The sequence below is a fragment of the Loxodonta africana genome, chromosome 21 (assembly GCF_030014295.1).
Source record: "Loxodonta africana isolate mLoxAfr1 chromosome 21, mLoxAfr1.hap2, whole genome shotgun sequence".
NCBI classification, from domain to species: Eukaryota; Metazoa; Chordata; class Mammalia; order Proboscidea; family Elephantidae; genus Loxodonta; species Loxodonta africana.
The window spans coordinates 26,168,739-26,186,911 of record NC_087362.1 but is presented as its reverse complement, the minus strand read 5'-3'; the positions used below and the strand labels follow the sequence as shown (position 1 = coordinate 26,186,911).

The 18,173-nt window shown below is 40.1% G+C and overlaps 1 gene segment (V, D, J or C); it reads right to left on the bottom strand.

Annotated features, from left to right (window-relative positions):
• On the bottom strand, positions 1–17,381 carry LOC104846682 (Ig heavy chain V region B1-8/186-2-like). The segment is given in 4 exon segments: positions 1–126; positions 3,896–4,164; positions 16,919–17,242; positions 17,327–17,381. Coding segments are annotated over 4 exon segments (765 nt in total).
• Positions 17,382–18,173: the final 792 nt, after the last annotated feature.

The window sequence follows — 18,173 nt, the reverse complement described above, 5'->3', positions numbered from 1 at the left end:
TTAGCAACCAAAGATCACACATCCAAGCACATAATCACATCTTGTGGGTCTTAATTGTAGTGATCTCAGCCCATTCACATCCCTCTCATTCATGAACGTTCTGGTGTAGAAATTACACTGCAACACCTGGGGAAAGGGGAAGTGGGGAGCTGTGCAAAACAGTCACAGAGATAGAGCTGGAAACTATTTCCAGAAGCTGATAGCTTGGCTGCCAATTCCAACTGCTTACTCAGCATATCAACAATTATCCTGATGTTTTTTGTTCCAGTCGCTGGATTAAATTGTAAATACAAAGGAAGTGGAATCATCTTTTGGAGTTTATACTTTAATTACAGGACAGATATTAAATAAATATACTACCCTGCTAAAAGGTATAAGGACAAATTATAGGAAATCCTGCTGGGGCTGGGTTACTAGGGTCAAAAATATATATATACACATAAGAAACAGCAATGGGTACATATGGTTTCACCGATCAAGTTAATGTATTTCAGATATGCAGTAGAACCTACAACCAGATGTGCACCATGGGAGCTTTATTAGAGGAATGGGGGAGGACAAACTGAGAACAGCAAATTAAACAACACATAGCACTCAACATTAACTTATAATGGACCTGGGGTTCCTGCACAGAGAAGCTCCTAGTCCAGGGGAAGATTGACAAGAAGGACCTTCCTCCAGAGCCGACACAGAGAGAAAGCCTTCCCTTGGAGCTGATGCCCTGGATTTGGACTGGTACTTACTGGCTAATCTGCCCCTGGTGCCCTTTTCTACCAGTAGTATATATGTATCATCCACTTTAGCCCCTTTCCTAGTGGATGGTGGTTTCAATCCCAGCAGTGCATCATGGGACAGACAGGTGATTATAATTACGAGGGAGGAAGCTGGACTATTGTAGTGTGGAGATGTCAAAGGATTTGAATAAAATGTACAAGATATGAAGATTAAATATTACAAAAATTGGTACCAGAAGCACAAATGGGGGGTTGGTGATGAAATAACCTAGAGTGTTGCCTTAGGAAGAAGAATCACAGAGCACTCTAAAAAGTTGCAAGACAGAAAATACATCCACCAGAGGAGGTCCTGGCTCAGAAGGTCCTTGTGAAAATAGTCCATTTGCCAATGGAATGGTGTATGTTGGTGAGTTCAGTAAAGATTTGCCGTGGAGAATTAGGTGGGATTCTGTTCCACCATTCATTTAGCTCTTGTCCTACACTGGTCAGTTAGTGATAGTCATAGGTCAACAGAAAATGGTGTAAGAAGGTAAAAGTGATTTCATCCAGAAATCAGTAAGCATGGGTCTCTCCTTGGAGGTAAGCACCATGTTGTCAAGCAAGAGGTTTCAGCAAAGGGAGCTCCATAGAGGTTGAGCACCTTCATTATGAACCAGAATAGAACAGAATGGTCAGTATATGCTGAGTACTTTGCATCCTACTCCAATTTTTTACATTGAGAAATGAGTCAATGATAGGTGAGCCCTGGATACAGTGCCATGAGCCAGCCCCGTGGCCTTCCACCACTCCACCATCTCTGCTCCAAGTTTCTCTGCACCACTAGGTGTGCTCAGTTGCTCAATGGCTCATTGACCCCCATTAGTATTGTGGTCGCCAACGAGATAGTTCTCAGAATATCCCTAGACAAGAAGAAATGTCTGAGTTGAACTTCAAGCTCTGAAGACTTCTTGTCCCACAGGGATGACACTGCTGCCCCCTGATGGCCACTATCAGTGATTCGATCAGAGAATGCCTTAGCAAGCAGTGTTTAGAAGAGATGTCATTCTATAATACATTTTTCACTGTTATTGGTATTGTAACAGTTTAAATGTAAAGGGGAGGAAGATCCAAATATATCAAAGAGTACAGTGAAAATATAAAGTAAAATATTTTATTGAGTACAATAAATACTTATTATAAATTCAAACTCATATAGTTTGATTTATTGATAATTCAATTTGATAATCATAACTCTACAACTGGAGGAATAAACACAAGAAAGATAAGAAACTCTACTTTAGCCTCAATTGGTGGCAACTATAGCATTTGGGAACATTATTTCTTCTCACGTGATTGTGGTAGCCTGAACACATAGCTGTTTTCATATTATTTCTATGCCATAATTTACTTATATCTAAATGATAGGAGACTGTTCTTATTTTTGTTTACCTTCTATCACTCCACCTATTTATGTGGGAATGAATCCATATTTTCATATCTGACAAAAATGCATTGATTTTGACACTCAGCCTTTCAGTATATTCATATACACAAATTATTTAGCTATTTTCCTGTTGATGGGTATTTGGATTGTTTCCAGTTTCTGGTTATTATAATGAAAAGTACTGTTCAGACTGAAGCTTTAGAAACAGGAAAACGAACAAACAAAAAAACAATAACAAACATGGACAAACTGCAAATTGACAATTTCAACACAACAATGAGCTGAAGTTGCAAAAAAAGAGCACATTTTTTTCCTTTTCTCTAATTTCATTTATTTTTGTTATTGTTGACAATATACACAGCAGAACATACACCACGTCAACAGTTACCATATGTACAGTTTAGTGACATTGATTGCGTTCTTCAAGTTGTGCATTCTCGGTGTGGTGTTCTGACTTGTTGCCTCCCCATTAACATCAATTCACTGTCCCGGAAGTTTCCTAACTAATCTTTTGAGTTCATACTGTCAGTTTTATCCCATAAGCAGGTCTCTTTAATTTATCTGAATTTCTGTAAACTTGTCTGTAAAATGAGGAACACATAAAATGTGGTTTATAAGGCTGTTATGCTGATTAAATAATAAAATGCCAGTAATGAATTTAGCACTCTACCCAGCACATACCCATTGCCATGGGGTTGATTTCAATACACAGGGACACTGTAAGACTGAGTAAAATAGCCCCATAGGTTTCCAAGACTGTAGTCCTTAAGAAAACAGACTTCCACATCTTTCTTCTGCTGAGTGACTGGTGAGCTTAAACTGCCAGCGTTTTGGACAGCATCTGAGTGTTCAACCACTGCACAAACAAGACTTCATTGCCCAGCAAAAATAAATAAATAAACAAAACATTACTGTTGAGTCAATTCTGACTCATAGAGCCCCTACAGGACCGATCAGAACTGCCCCATACGGTTTCCAAGGCTGTAATGTTTATGGAAGAAGACTACTATATATTTGTCCTTTGGAGATGACGATTGGTTTAAACTTTGGACTTTTCAGTTAGGAACACAGTGTGTAACAACTATACCACCAGGGCCCAGCAAATAGAAGACCCTAGTCAATGGTAGCTATTAATAGGAATGCCCACTTACTGACACGTAGCATTTTATGTAATGCAAAATTACCCCTGTAATATATGGACGCCAATATAGACATATACAACATTACCCAGGTCATTCTCAATTAAAGGCATTCAGTGAATCTAGATTCAGGAGCACTCATGAGAATTAAATTTTGGAAATTCCCCCGAATTTAGAGGGCAGACTTGGAGTTGAACATGACAAAAATTTCCTGCATTAAATATTTCTAAACCTGGCAACCAAAGGCATAAAATAGTATCCCAAATTCCAAACAGAGGTCTCATCAAGAAATATTATGTGAAGCCTGTCCTGGAACAGATGCAGAAAGACAGACAAAACTCCTTCCTGTGAAAAACAGTCAAGTTTAGTGTCACGAAAGTTCCCTTGAATCACTATGCTTGCGGGTCAATAGAGAGGTAGTAAACAGGTGGGGAAACCGTAACTTCTAAGAGGAAACCCTTTTCTGACTTCCTTCCCCTGCACCTACCGAAAAGATGGGCCACTAAGCTGAGTGGGTCCTGAATATCCCCCACAGACCATCCTGCTTCCAGCCCCCTGCAAGGAGGTTTGTGTCTGGGCTCACACTGACTTCCCCTCACTGTGTCTGTTGCACAGTAATACATAGCCGTGTCCTCAGGATTCACAGAGGTCAGTTTTAAATACACTTGGCTCTTGGAGGTGTCCCTGGTGATGTTGACTCGGGACTTCAGACTCGGGCTATACCCTGTGTCTCCACTACTCCAAATAACACCGGCCCATTCCAGCCCCTTTCCTGGAGCCTGGCGGACACAGTTCATATGATTGCTGGTTAAAGAGAATCCAGAGACTGCACAGGTGAGGGACAGGGTCTGTGAGAGCTTCACCACCCCTGGGCCTGACTCCCTCAGCTGCACCTGGGACAGGATACCTGGAAACAAAGAGAACTCCAGTGAGTTATGTGCTCAGATGCAGCATCCCCAGACCTTCATGTCTGAATCTCTGAGACACTCACCTCTGGGAGCTGCTATCAGAAAGAAAAAGACCCATATCTGTTTCATGTTCCTGTGGATGAGATCCATGACTCCCAGAAAATGTTCTCCCAAATGGGGAGGAATCTGAATTTAAGTCAATGTGTGCTGTGAGCTCATCTGGCTACCTAAGAGGGATTTGCACGTGAGAGGTGTTATCCTATATAAAGGGGAAAAGGGGTGAAGGGGGGCCCCTTTCTCTAGCATTCTCATTAGGTAAAGGATTCTGGCTGTTACCTTGGGAGAATTGTCCTCTGCCTGGGTCTTCCCTTCATGAAGCCCAGTGTTCTCTTAATAACCAAGACATTCCACTCAGTCAGCATATGTCAGTGTTTCAGAAGTGACCTCTCAGATTCCAGAGACAGAGACCAAAGTCCTTGGGGAAAGTAATTCTTCATGCCACCAAACCTTCTTTCCTCACACATTCTCTCTGCAAGGCCATTTGAAGTTTGAATTTCAGGTGTGCCTCAGGAGATTCTTTTCCCCTAATTTATGACCTGAGGAGTATAAAAAACTGATTCAGTGGGGGGGATGCTGATAACCCAGCTTACATTTGGTCCCCTGGACACTGCTCTGAAGCTGTCTGCTCTCACGCTGAGACACAGTATGTTGTAAAGGTGGATTTATTAGCATCGTTTTTCTCTTTTTCAAATCCTGTCTCTTGGACTTGGATTTTGTCATGACTTTTTATGTGAAAAATGTTGTTGCTTCTTGAATTATTTCCTGTAAACTAGTGAACTAGTCTGCTGCTAGTTCACTAATTATTGGTAGTAAATGCAACCTCTTCACAGAAGTTTCATTTGTGAGGGCATAAAAACAAATTATTCCTTTAATGATAAGCCTGATGACATAATCAATGCCTTTGTTGAATCTTTATTTATTTATTTTTTTCCTTTTCTTTTTATTGTCAGAAATCCTGGACTTAGGACTTCAGTAATGATTGATAGATGCATTTGGGAAAGAAAAGCACAAATTATCTCCTCTTTTTCCTTTGTTTTAATTTTTATTTCTTACCTACTCTCCTTAGACATTGGCCGAAGAATTGAAGGATTGGTGTGTTTTCTACATTTCATGGATGACAGCCTAGTCACATTGTAGATGTGTGTTTCCTCTGAACTTCAGGGGATTTCAAAATATGGAGACTATTGAACTCATACACATCTGAGTTCCCTCAAAAAACTTGGCCCTTACTGAGGCAGGACACCCTTCCTGCAACTGTTAAAGGACCCCAGCCTTTTTAGTACTTGGCAAGGCCATGGATGAGATGGAGAGAAATAAAAAAGTGGAGGAGATGGTAACTCCAATAGGAGTGACTGACATAAGTGAAGACTGGTTATTTGGATGGGTCAGAGAAGTACAATCTGTGATTTAGCTTTAGCAACCAAAGATCACACATCCTAACGCATTGTCTCATCTTGTGGTTCTGGTGTAGAAGTTACACTGCAGCATTTGGGGAAAGGGGAAGTGGGGAGCTGTGCAAAACAGTCACAGAGATAGAGCTGGAAACTCTTTCTGGAAAGCTGATAACTTGGCTGCCACTTCCAACTGACTTACTCAGCTTATCAATAAATAACTACCTTGATGTCTTTTGTTCCAGTCACTAGATCAAATTGTAAATACCAAAGGAAGTGGAATCATCTTTTGGAGTTTATACTTTAATTACAGGACAGATATTAAATAAATATACCACTCCGATAAAAGGTATAAGCACAAATTATAGGAAATCCTCCTATTGTTGCTGTTGCTGTTAGGTGCTGTTGAGTCGGTTCTGACTCATAGCAATGTTATGCACAACAGAACGAAACACTGCCCGGTCCTGTGCCATCCTTTCAATCATCGTTATGCTTGAGCTCATTGTTGCAGCCAATGTGTCAATCCACCTCATTGAGGGTCTTCCTCTTTGCTGCTGACCCTGTACTCTGCCAAGCATGATGTCCTTCTCCAGGGACTGATCCCTCCTGACAACATGTCCAAAGTATATAAGAGGCAGTCTCACCATCCTTGCCTCTAAGGAGCATTCTGGCCACACTTCTTCTGAGACAGACTTGTTCCTTCTTTTGGCGGTCCATGTTGTATTCAATATTCTTCGCCAACAACACAATTCAAAGGTGTCAATTCTTCGGTCTTCCTTATTCATTGTCCAGCTTTCACATGCGTATGATGTGATTGAAAATACCATGGCTTGGGTCAGGCGCACGTTAGTCTTCAGGGTGACATCTTTGCTCCTCAACACTTTGAAGAGGTCCTTTGCAGCAGATTTCCCCAATGCAATGCGTCTTTTGATTTCTTGACTGGTACTTCATGGCTGTTAATTGTGGATCCAAGTAAAATGAAATCCTTCACAACTTCAATCTTTTCTCCGTTTATCATGATGTTGCTCATTGGTCCAGTTGTGTGGATTTTTGTTTTCTTTATGTTGAGGTGCAATCCATACTGAAGGCTGTGGTCTTTGATCTTCTTTAGTAAGTGCTTCAACTCCTCTTCACTTTCAGCAAGCAAGGTTGTGCCATCTCCATAACGCAGGTTGTTAATGAGTCTTCCTCCAATCCTGATGCCCCATTTTTCTTCCTATAGTCCAGCTTCTCATAATATTTGCTCAGCATGCAGATTGAATTGGTATGGTGAAAGAATACAACCATGATGCCCACCTTTCCTGACTCAACCAATCAGTATCCCTTTTGTTCTGTCTGAACAAGTGCCTCTTGATCTATGTAAAGGTTCCTCATGAGCACAATTAAGTGTTCTGGAATTCCCATTCTTTGCAATGTTATCCATAATTTGTTATGATCCACACAGTTGAATGCCTTTGCATAGTCAATAAAACACCGGTAGCCATCCTTCTGGTATTCTCTCCTTTCATCCAGGATTCATCTGACATCAGAAATGATAGCCCTGGTTCCACGTCCTCTTCTGCAACCAGTCTGAATTTCTGGAAGTTCCCTGTAGATATACTGCTGCAGCCGGTTTTGAATGATCTTCTGCAAAATTTTGCTTGTGTGTGATTTTAATGACATTGTTCTATAATTTCCACATTTGGTTGGATCACCTTTCTTGGGAATAGACATAAATATGGATCTCTTCCAGTCAGCCAGCCAGGAAGCTGTCTTCCATATTTCTTGGCATAGATGAGTGAGCACCTCCAGTGCTGCATCTGTTTGTTGAAACAGCTCAATTGATATTCCATCAATTCCTGGAGCCTTATTTTTCCCCAATGCCTTCAGAGCAGCTTGGACTTCTTCCTTCAGTACTATTGGCTCCTGATCATATGCTACCTCTTGAAATGGTTGAATATCAAGTATTTATTTTTGGTATAATGACTCTGTGTATTCCTTCCATCTTCTTTTGATGCTTCCTGTGTCGTTTAATATTTTCCCTATGGAATCCTTCACTATTGCAACTCAAGACTTGAATTTTTTCTTCAGTTCTTTCAGCTTGAGAAATGCCGAGCATGTTCTTTCCTTTTGGTTTTCCATCTCCAGCTCTTTACATGTCATTATAATACTTTGTTTTCTCTAGACTCCAGGATTTTTATCAGCTGCTACAGTCTGAAATTGATTGAACATGAAATCAAGATGCATTGATAATTACTGGTGATTGGAATGTGAAAGTTGGAAACATAGAAGGATCCGTAGTTAGAAAATATGGCCTTGGTGATAGAAACAATGCCAGAGATCGAATGATAGAATTTCGCAAGACCAACGAATTCTTCATTGCAAATACCGTCTTTCACCAACATAAACAGTGACTATACACATATACACATGGACCTCGCCAGATGGAACACACAGAAATCAAATTGACTACATCTGTGGAAAGAGATGATGGAAAAACTCAATATCATTAGTAAGAACAAAGCCAGGGGCCGACTGTGGAACAGACCATCATTTGCTCATATGCAAGTTCAAGATGAAACTGAAGAAAATCAGAGGAAGTCCATGAGAGCCAAAATATGACCTTGAGTATATCCCACCTGAATTTAGAGACCATCTCAAGAATAGATTTGATACATTGAACACTGGTGACCGAAGACCAGGAGAGTTGCGGAATGACATGAAGGACATCATACATGAAGAAAGGAAAAGGCCATTGAAAAGACAGGAAAGAAAAGACCAAGGTGGATGTCAGAGGAGACCCTGAAACTTGCTCTTGAGCATCGAGCAGCTAAAGGAAAAAGAAATCCTACTAATGTTAAAAAACAACAACAAAAAAATTGAAACAGCAATGGCTAGATTGGTTTCACTAATCAAGTTAATCTATTTCAAATATGCAGTAGAGCCCACAATCAGATGTGAGCCATGAGAGCTTTATTAGAGGGATAGGGGAGCACACACTGAGGTCAGCAAATTAAGCAACACATAGCTCTTACTCTACATTAACTTATAATGGACCCGGGGTTCCTCAAGAGAAGCTCCTAGTCAGGGAAAGATTGACAAGAAGGACATTCCTCCGGAGCTGACACAGAGAGAAAGGCTTCTCATGGAGCTGACGCTCTGAATTTGGATTGCAGCCTACTAGACTATGAGAACATAAATGTCTTTTTGTTAAAGCCATCTACTTGTGGTATTTCTGTTATAGCACCACTAGATAACTAAGACAGCATGCATCGTATGTTTGTAGACTGTTCAAAAGTTAACTGGGGACGGAAAGAAGGAATTGAACGTTGTGGAAGGGTACAGTCCAAGCAGAGTCTGCTGCCCTTCCATGTGGCCCACAATGGAACCTCCTGCTTAGGACCAGATATGTCGGTCTGGCACTTGATGAGATGAGCGTGTGGGCTGACTTACTTTCCCTGTGCCTCTTGACCTAAAACACATTTATAGTAACTCGTGCCCTAGTGCCTAGAATGCATGCCTTAAGTCTTGCCCTGAGCACATGTCAACATTCCCAGAAACTGCTTCTGCATGCATGTCACATAACACCTGGACGACCCCATTTCTATATCTGTTGCTGGTTGCAAGGGAATAATATCCATCAAGTACTGCACAAAGAGGGGTGCGTGTGACAATATCACTACATCGGCTGTGGAGTGAGGCCCACTGGCCATAGGAGGCCAGCACCCACTACTGAAACTATCCTTGCTCTGTCTCTTTTCTATGTGAATGAAGCATTATTCCATAACATGCCTGTGTGTAACTTTTGCTTTTGTTTTTTGAATTCAGATATTAGCTTGACATCTATATAGTGTTATACTGCCCTTACACTATAAAACAAGGGGCATAAAACAATTTGAAGGCAGAGTAAGATTGTTTTTAAAATGCTTATTGTTAACTGAAGCATAACCAATTAAATCATTTTTCAAAATGGAAATAATTAACATGTCAGTAGAAGAGTTACAGTTAGTGCCTTAGGTGCTTAGTTAAAACAAGAGGCAGCAGAAAAAGAGAAAAAAAAAGGAGCCAAATGAATTACAACAAAAGTAAAACAACCAGCAAGGTGCTAGATTTTAATCCAGGTATATCAAGAAGAATTTTGAATGGAAATAATATAAAATTACCAGTTAAAAATGAATTTACATATTGAAAAACAAATCAATATCGGAAATATGTTATTTACCAGAAAATCACTTTAAATACACGTACGTGGAAAGGTTAACAGAAAAATATAGAAGTGTGTACCATGAAAGCATGGATAAAAAAAAAAAAAAAAAACCTTGAGAAGCAATATTATTTTCAGATAGAATAGATATTTAAACAAAGGATGGTTTTTAGGGGTAAGAAGGGCATTACATAAAAATAAAGTTCTCACCTCCAAAGGTTTAACACTCCAGGTTAATGTCACCAAAAAAAGAAAAAGACAAAATTTCATTATATTTGGATACTCCAACACTCCTTCCTCTGTGGCTGATAGAACAAGTAGTAAGAAAACAAGTGTGTATATATATATATATATATATATACACACACACACACACACACACGTATATCCACTCTAACATTTGCAGGTTGGAACTCAATGGGACTGCCTTAGTTTCCTGGGTCTCACAACTTTTCCAATTTGTCAAGATGCTTACCATTTTTATACCACTTTCTGTTAAGAATCCTACCTCATAAACACCCAGTGTGTTTTCATTTTCTGACAGCTTTCAGTCTTACGAAGCTTCTGGCCTTTGAAAGTTTTACTGTATTTGAATAGTGCTATCAACCTATTAGAAACTCTGGTGGCATAGTGGTTAAGAGCTATGGCTGCTAATGAAAAGATCGGCAATTCAAATTCACCAGATGCTCTTTGGGAACCCTAGGGGGGCAGTTCTACCCTGTCCTATAAGGCCACTATGAGTCAAAATCGACTCAATGGCAATGGTTTTTTGGTTTTATCAACCTGTTGGAGCACTGGTGATGTAGTGGTTTAGAGTTCAGCCGCTAACCAAAACGTAAGCACTTCAAATCCATCAACCACTCCTTTGATTCTCTATAAGGCAGTTTTACTCTGTCCTATAGGGGTGCTATGAGTCGGAATCTACTGGAAGGCACTGGGTTTGGCTTTTTGGTTTTACCAACTTATTTGACCTAACTGCAATTTATACAACATTCCACTGCTTTGCAATATCACCAATCAAAATATCACCATGTTTTTCATTTGCATTGTCTTCCATTAGCTTTGACCAAGTCAAAATCTTAGTGGAATGTTTTCCCATGTGAATGTCTGTCTATTCCAACCACAATCAACAAATATATTTAAATACAACTAATGGCAAAACTCAAGCTAAATGCCATTATTTCCGAATATAAAATTTGTATGTAAAATATAGATTCTGGGATTTAACCTGAAAGGGGCAGGCTTGATTTTACTGTGAGAGGCTCCAGGTAGAAATCAGGAAAGAGCCAGGTAATGTCTCAATCTCTAATTAATAAACTGGAAGAAGAAAGTTAGACTCACTCCCCAGGCATGACCCTGTCTCTACTGAATGCTGAGGGACCTAGAGATGGAGATCATACGTATTTTCGTCACAGAGAGAGAGAACATTTTGATGGTGAGAAAATAAACACTTATGAAAATACCCTTTTTCTTTTGTTAGGGAAACACTTAACTTCTGTTTCTCTTCCTTCTTTCAGGAACATGTTATTTGACACACTCATACTATTTATTTATCCCAGCATACCACTGGGTGGCATTTGGGAGGACATTGGGTCAGAATATATTATATGGAGAATGCTGCTCCAGAGACCACAGATTTTGGTTCATATTCATCCTCAACCCCTTGAGAATTGCAAGACTTTTTCCAGGTCACTGTACTCTTCCTTGGTTCCTCTTCACCTCTACAATGGGCCTTGTGAATACCTACCAACCTGGCATTAGGCTAACAAAAGTGCATGTAGACTGTCCTGGTAAGATATACACAGAGTTTGTACTCAGTGATGCTAAGTCATTATTCAGAACCATGAAAAACTCAGCTTTTTACCTGTTCCTACTTTACTACAGATCTGAGCAGATTATCCTTTTATTCCAATCTTCCTGGGCTCTGGCCTGAAAGGGGTTGTTGAAGTGCCTCAGCTCTCCCTGTACCCCTCTATCTCTCATGATTCCTTGTTTTCAGCTGGAGCCTGCCTGTACAGGTCTGTGTGAGGACATTCCATAAGTGACCACTTCTGTAAGTATAGATTTTCTACAATGTATATTAGTATGAATTTATGAATTTATTAGTATGAATTTATGTAGTATTAACTGGTCTTCCTTACAGGTATAAGGATATTATCCTAACACTGATGGGATTGTCCTTCAGGATAGATCTTGAAATGTTCTTTTTGATGATGAATGCAACATCATTCCTCTTCAAGTTGTCATTCCCAGCATAGTAGAATTATATGATTGTCTGATTCAAAATGGCCAATATAGACAGGGAACTTCCAGAAATTCAGGCCAGTTTCGGAAGAGGACGTGCAGTCAGAGATATCATTGCTGATGTCAGATGGATCCTGAGTGAAAGCAGAGAATACCAGAAGGATGTTTACCTGTGCTTTTTGATTATGCAAAGGCATTTTACTGTGTGGATTATAACAAATTATGGATAACATTGTGAAGAATGGAAATTCCAGAATACTTAATTGTGCTCATGAGGAACGTTTACAGTGATCAAGAGGCAGTTGTTGAGACAGAACAAGGGGATACTGATTGGTTTAAAGTCAAGAAAGGTCTGTACCAGGGTTGTATTCTTTCACCATAGCTATTCAATCTGTATGCTGAGCAAATAATACGAGAAGCTGGACTATATGAAAAAGAACGGGGCATCAGGATTAGAGGAAGACTCATTAACCTGCATTAAGCAGATGACACAACCTTGCTTGCTAAAAGTGAAGAGGACTTGAAGCACTTACTAATGAAGATCAAAGACAAAACAAAACAATGTCCCTCAAATCCTTAGAGCTCTCCCTCTTCCAAATGATGGCCCAGGTGACCGGCATCTCTGGAAGACCCCCAACTAGGTTATGCATCCTGTCTACTACCCCACATCTGGATCAGTTACGTTACTTAGCCTTGCTGAACACCACAACCGTCTGCTCTAGGGTTGTAGCACAAGGGAGTAGATGAGCCAAGAACTGGGCCAGTCTCGTCTTATTCTTTTTCATTAGTATATTCTTGTCGGAGGGAAGGTTATGTGAAGTTAGTTACTGGTGTGTGAGTTGTTCTGTGATTCCATAGCTGGAGATGCTTTGAGGGAAAGTGTAGGCAGGAAAGACAAATCCATGCACTGAATAGATGTCACAGCTCTGAGGATAAAAAGAAAGATACTTTACTAAAAATACAAGAGCTCTTTTCATGGGTAAAATAAGTTTAGTATAGTTGCATGGCATAAGGCAGGAACACACATTGAAGTCTATGAGATTGTATGATATTCCCTTTAGTGCTCATTGAGGCACAATGAGGAAATAAATTCTATCACTTCTTTATGTATATTCAATAGGAGCTTTGTTATCTGAAGTTCAATGAGACTGTCTTGTTTCTCTGGGTCTTACAAGTTTCCTACCTTTGAGAAAGTGTCTAACACTATTTTATCACTCTTTCTTAAGAATCCTACCTCATAAACACGCAGTGAGTTTTTCTTCTCTGTCAGGTTTCAGCTTTATGAAGGTGCTGGCTTTTGAAGGTTTTATTATATTTGAAGAGCACTATCAACCTACTTGACTTAACTGCATTTTCTTGAACATTCCACCACTTTGCAATATCACCAATCGAAATAACATTGTTTTTTCTTCCAGTAGCTTTTAGGAAGTCAAAAACTTAGTGGAATGTTTTCCTGTGTGCACCTCTGTCTATTCCAACCATAATTAACAAATATATTTAAATACAACTAATGGCACAACTGAAGGTAAATACCATTATTTACAAATACAACATTTGTAGATAAAATATAATTTACTCTTAGGCAGTGTAGTAAACTATAGTGTACAATTTCACATAGGTTTCACCAAATGAAAAACCCATGTGAAATTGTTTATTACCAGTTAATAAGTAAACACAAGTGAGCCCACACACTCTTTGCTTACTCTATTCTCTTACATAACTTGCTTACTGGTTAAGCTGTCCCTGGAGCCCTTTTCTACCAGTAGTACATATGTATCTATCTACTGTAGTCCCTTTCCAAGTGGATGGTGGATTCAGCCCCAGAAGTGTATCACAGGACAGACAGGTAAGTATAATTACAAGGGAGGAAGCTGGACTACTATTGTGTGGAGATTTCCAAGGTTCTGAATAAAATGTTTGACAAGATATGAAGATTAAAAATTACAGAAGCTAACACCAGAAGCACAAATATGGGGGGTTGGTGATGCAATAGCCTAGAGTGTTGTCTTGGTAAAAAGAATCACAGAGCACTGTGAGCAGAAGCACAGCAGGAAGTATGGAAACCAGAGGATGTGTTAATTCAGCACGTCACCATGAGAACAGTCCATTTGCCAATGGAATGGTGTGGGTTGGTGTGCTCAGTAAGTTAAGCCTTGTCGTGGACGCTTAAGAAGTGAAACTCTGTTCCACCACTCATTTAACTCTTGTCTTACACTGACTGGTCAGTTATTGAAAGTCACAGGTCAACAGAAAATGGTATAAGAGGATAGAAGTGATTTCATCCAGAAATTAATAATCATGGGTCTCTCCTTGGAGTCAAGCACCATGTTGTCAAGCAAGAGGTCCCAGCCAAGGAAGGTTTATACAGGTTGAGCACCTTCACTGTGCACCAGAAGAGAACTGAATACTCAGTGTACACTGAGTACTTTACTTCCTAACCCAATTGTTTACACAGAGAAATGTGTCAGTGATAGGTGAGCCCAAGATACAATGCCATGAGCCAGCTCCATGGCCTTCCACCACCCCTCCATCTCTGCTTCAAGTGTCTCTGCACCACTAGCTGTAGTCAGTTGCGTAATGGCTCATTATCCCCATTAGTGTTGTGATCACCAATGTGGTATTTGTCAGAATTTACCTGGATAGGAAGAAATGTCTGAGATGAACTAAAAGCTCTGAAGCCTTCTTGTCTCACAGGGATGACAGTGCTGCCCCCTGATGGCCACTATCTGTGATTCGATCAGATAATACCTTAGAAGTGTTTTGAAGACACGTCATTCTGTAATACATTTTAAACTGTTATTAATATTGTAACTTAATTAAGTGCAAAGGTGAGACAAATCCAATTATATCAGAGTACAGTGAAAATGTAAAGTAAGATATTTCATTGAGATATTTTATTGAGTACAATATATAAATGTTTATTATAAAATTCAAAATATTTCCTACAGTTTGGCTCATTGATGGTACAACTTGGAAATCATAAAATGACAACTGGAGGTATAAACAGAAGAATTATAATGAGCTCTGCATCAGCCTCAATTGGTGGCAATGATAACATTTGGGAAAATTAGTTCTTCTCATGTGATTGTGGTATCCTGAAACCATAGTTGTCATATTATTTCATATGCCATAATTTCTTTACATCTAAATGATAAGAGACTGGATGTTCTGATTTTTGTTTAGCTTCTCTCACTCAACCTATTTATGTGGGACTGAATCCATAATTTCATATCTAACAAAAATGCATTGGTTTTGATGCTCAGTCTGTGCATATAAAAAAATACACAAATTATTTAGCTATTTGACTATTGATGGATGTTTGGATTGTTTCCAGTTTCTGGTTATTATAATGAAAGCTACTATTCAGATTAAAGATTTAGGGACAGAAAAAAAGTTTATTAAGAATAACAAACATGGACAGAGTGCAAACTGACAACTTCAACACAATGAACTGAGGTTGCAACAAAACAGCAAATATATTTTTCCTTATCTTTAATTTACTTTTGATATTGTAGATAATATACATAGTGAACATACACCAATTCAACAATTACTACATGTACAGTTCAGTGATATTGCTTACTTTCCTCGAGTTATACATTGTCACCCTGATGTTCTGAGTTGTGCCTTCCCTATTAACACCTACTTCCTTTCCCCTATGTTTCCTAACTAATCTTTCCAGTTGTTATTGTCAATTTTATCCCATAAGCAGTTTCCATTAATTTCTCCGAATTTGTGTCCTTGTTTGTAAAATGAGAAATATATAATATGTGGTTTTTAAGACTGTTTTTTTTTATGATGACTAAATAATAAAATGACAATAAAGAATTCAGCACTATACCCAGCTCATAACCATTGCCATGGAGTTGACTTCGATACACAGTGAAACTATAGGACAGAGTAGAACAGCCCCATAGGATTTCCAAGGCTGTAATCATTAAGAAAACAGACTTCCACATCTTTCTTCTGCTCATGGCTGGTTACCATCTGAGTGTTGAACCACTGTGCAAACAGGGCTTCATTGCTCAACAACAACAACCAAAACATTGCTGTGGAGTCAATTCTGACTCACAGAGGCCCTATAGGGCAGAACAGAACTTCCCCATAGGGTTTCCAAGGCTGTAATGTTCACAGAAGCAAACTAATACATCTTTGCCCCTTGGAGATGTCAGTTGGTTTGAACTGCTGACCTTTCAATTAGCAACCCAGTGCTTAACCACTGCACCACCAGGGCCAGCAAATAGAAAACCCTTAATGGTAGTTATTAAGAGAAATGCACACTTAATGGCACATAGCATTTTATGTAACACAAAGTTACCCCCATAATATATGGATACTAATATCAACATGTACAACATTACCCAAGTAATGAACCTAGATTGAGGAGCACTCATGACAATGAAAAGTTTGGTAATCCATCTGAAGTTAGGAGACAGGCTTGGAGTAGAACATGAGGAAAATTTCCCGCATTAAACGTTTCCAAACCTGACAACCAATGACACTAAATAGTATCCCAAATTTCAAACAGAGATCTCATCCAGAAATATTACTGTGAAGGCTGTCCTGGAACAGATTCAGAAAGACAGGCAAAACTCCTCCTGTGAAAAGCAGTTAAGGTTAGACTTACGAAGTTTCCTTAGAATCACTATGCATGGGGGTCCCTAGAGAGGCACTGAACAGATGGGGAAACCATAGCTTCTGAGAGGAAACCCTTTCTTGACTTCCTTCCCCTGCACCTACCAAAAAGATGGGCCACTAAGCTTAGTGGGTCCTGAATATCCCCTACAGACCATCTGGCTACTGGCCCCCTGCAGGGAGGTTTGTGTCTGGGCTCACACTGACTTCCCCTCACTGTGCCTCCTGTACAGTAATACATGGCCGTGTCCTCAGGGTTCACAGAGGTCAGTTGTAAATAAACTTGGCTCTTGGAGGTGTCCTTGGTGATGCTGAGCCGGGACTTCAGAGTTGGGTTATAATATGTGCTTCCACCAGCAATTATTCCACCAATCCATTCCAGCCCCTTTCCGGGAGTCTGGCGGACCCAGCCTACAGCGTAGCTGCTTAGAGAGAATCCAGAGACAGCACAGGTGAGGGACAAGGTCTGCGAGGGCTTCACCACTCCTGGGCCTGACTCCTTCAGCTGCACCTGAGACAGAATACCTGGGGAAAAAGAGAACCACAGTAAGTCATGTGCTCAGATGCAGCATCCCCAGACCTTCATGTCTGAATCTCTGAGACACTCACCTCTGGGAGCTGCCACCACAAAGAGAAAGACCCATAGGTGTTTCATGTTCCCGTGGATGAGATCCATGACTCCCAGAAAATGTTCTCCAACATGAGGAGGAACCTGAATTTAAGTAAATATGTGCTGTGAGTTCATCAGGCCAGCTAAGAGAATTTGCATGTGGGAGGTGCATTTGTGTATAAAGGTGAAAAAGGGTGAAGGGAGGCCCCTTTCTCTAGCATTCTCACTGGATAAAGAATGCTGGCTGTTCCCTTGGGAGATACCCTCTGCCTGGGTCTTCCCTTCACCAAGCACAGGGTTTTCTTAATAACCAAGATACTCCATTCAGTCAGCATATGTGAATGTTTTAGAAGTTACCTCTCAGATTCCAGGAACAGAGACCAAAATCCTTGGTAAAAGTAACTTTTCATCCCACCAGACCTCTCTCTCTCTCTTTCTTTTTTTATAATTTTTATTGTGCTTTAAGTGAAAGTTTACAAATCAAGTCAGTCTCTCACACAAAAACTTATATACACCTTGTTACATACTCTTTTTTTTTTTTTACATACTCCCAATTACTCTTGCCCTAATGAGACAGCCCAATTCCTCCCTCCACTCTCTCTTTTCGTGTCTGTTTCACCAGCTTCTAATCCCGTCTACCCTCTCATTTCCCCTACAGGCAGGAGATACCAACATACTCTAATGTGCCCACCTGATCCAAGAAGCTCACTCCTCACCAGCACCCCTCTCCAACCCATTGTCCAGTCCAATCCAAGTCTGAAGAGTTGGCTTTGGGAATGGTTCCTGTCCTGGGCCAACAGAAGGTCTGGGGGCCATGGCCACCGGGCTCCTTCTAGACTCAGTCAG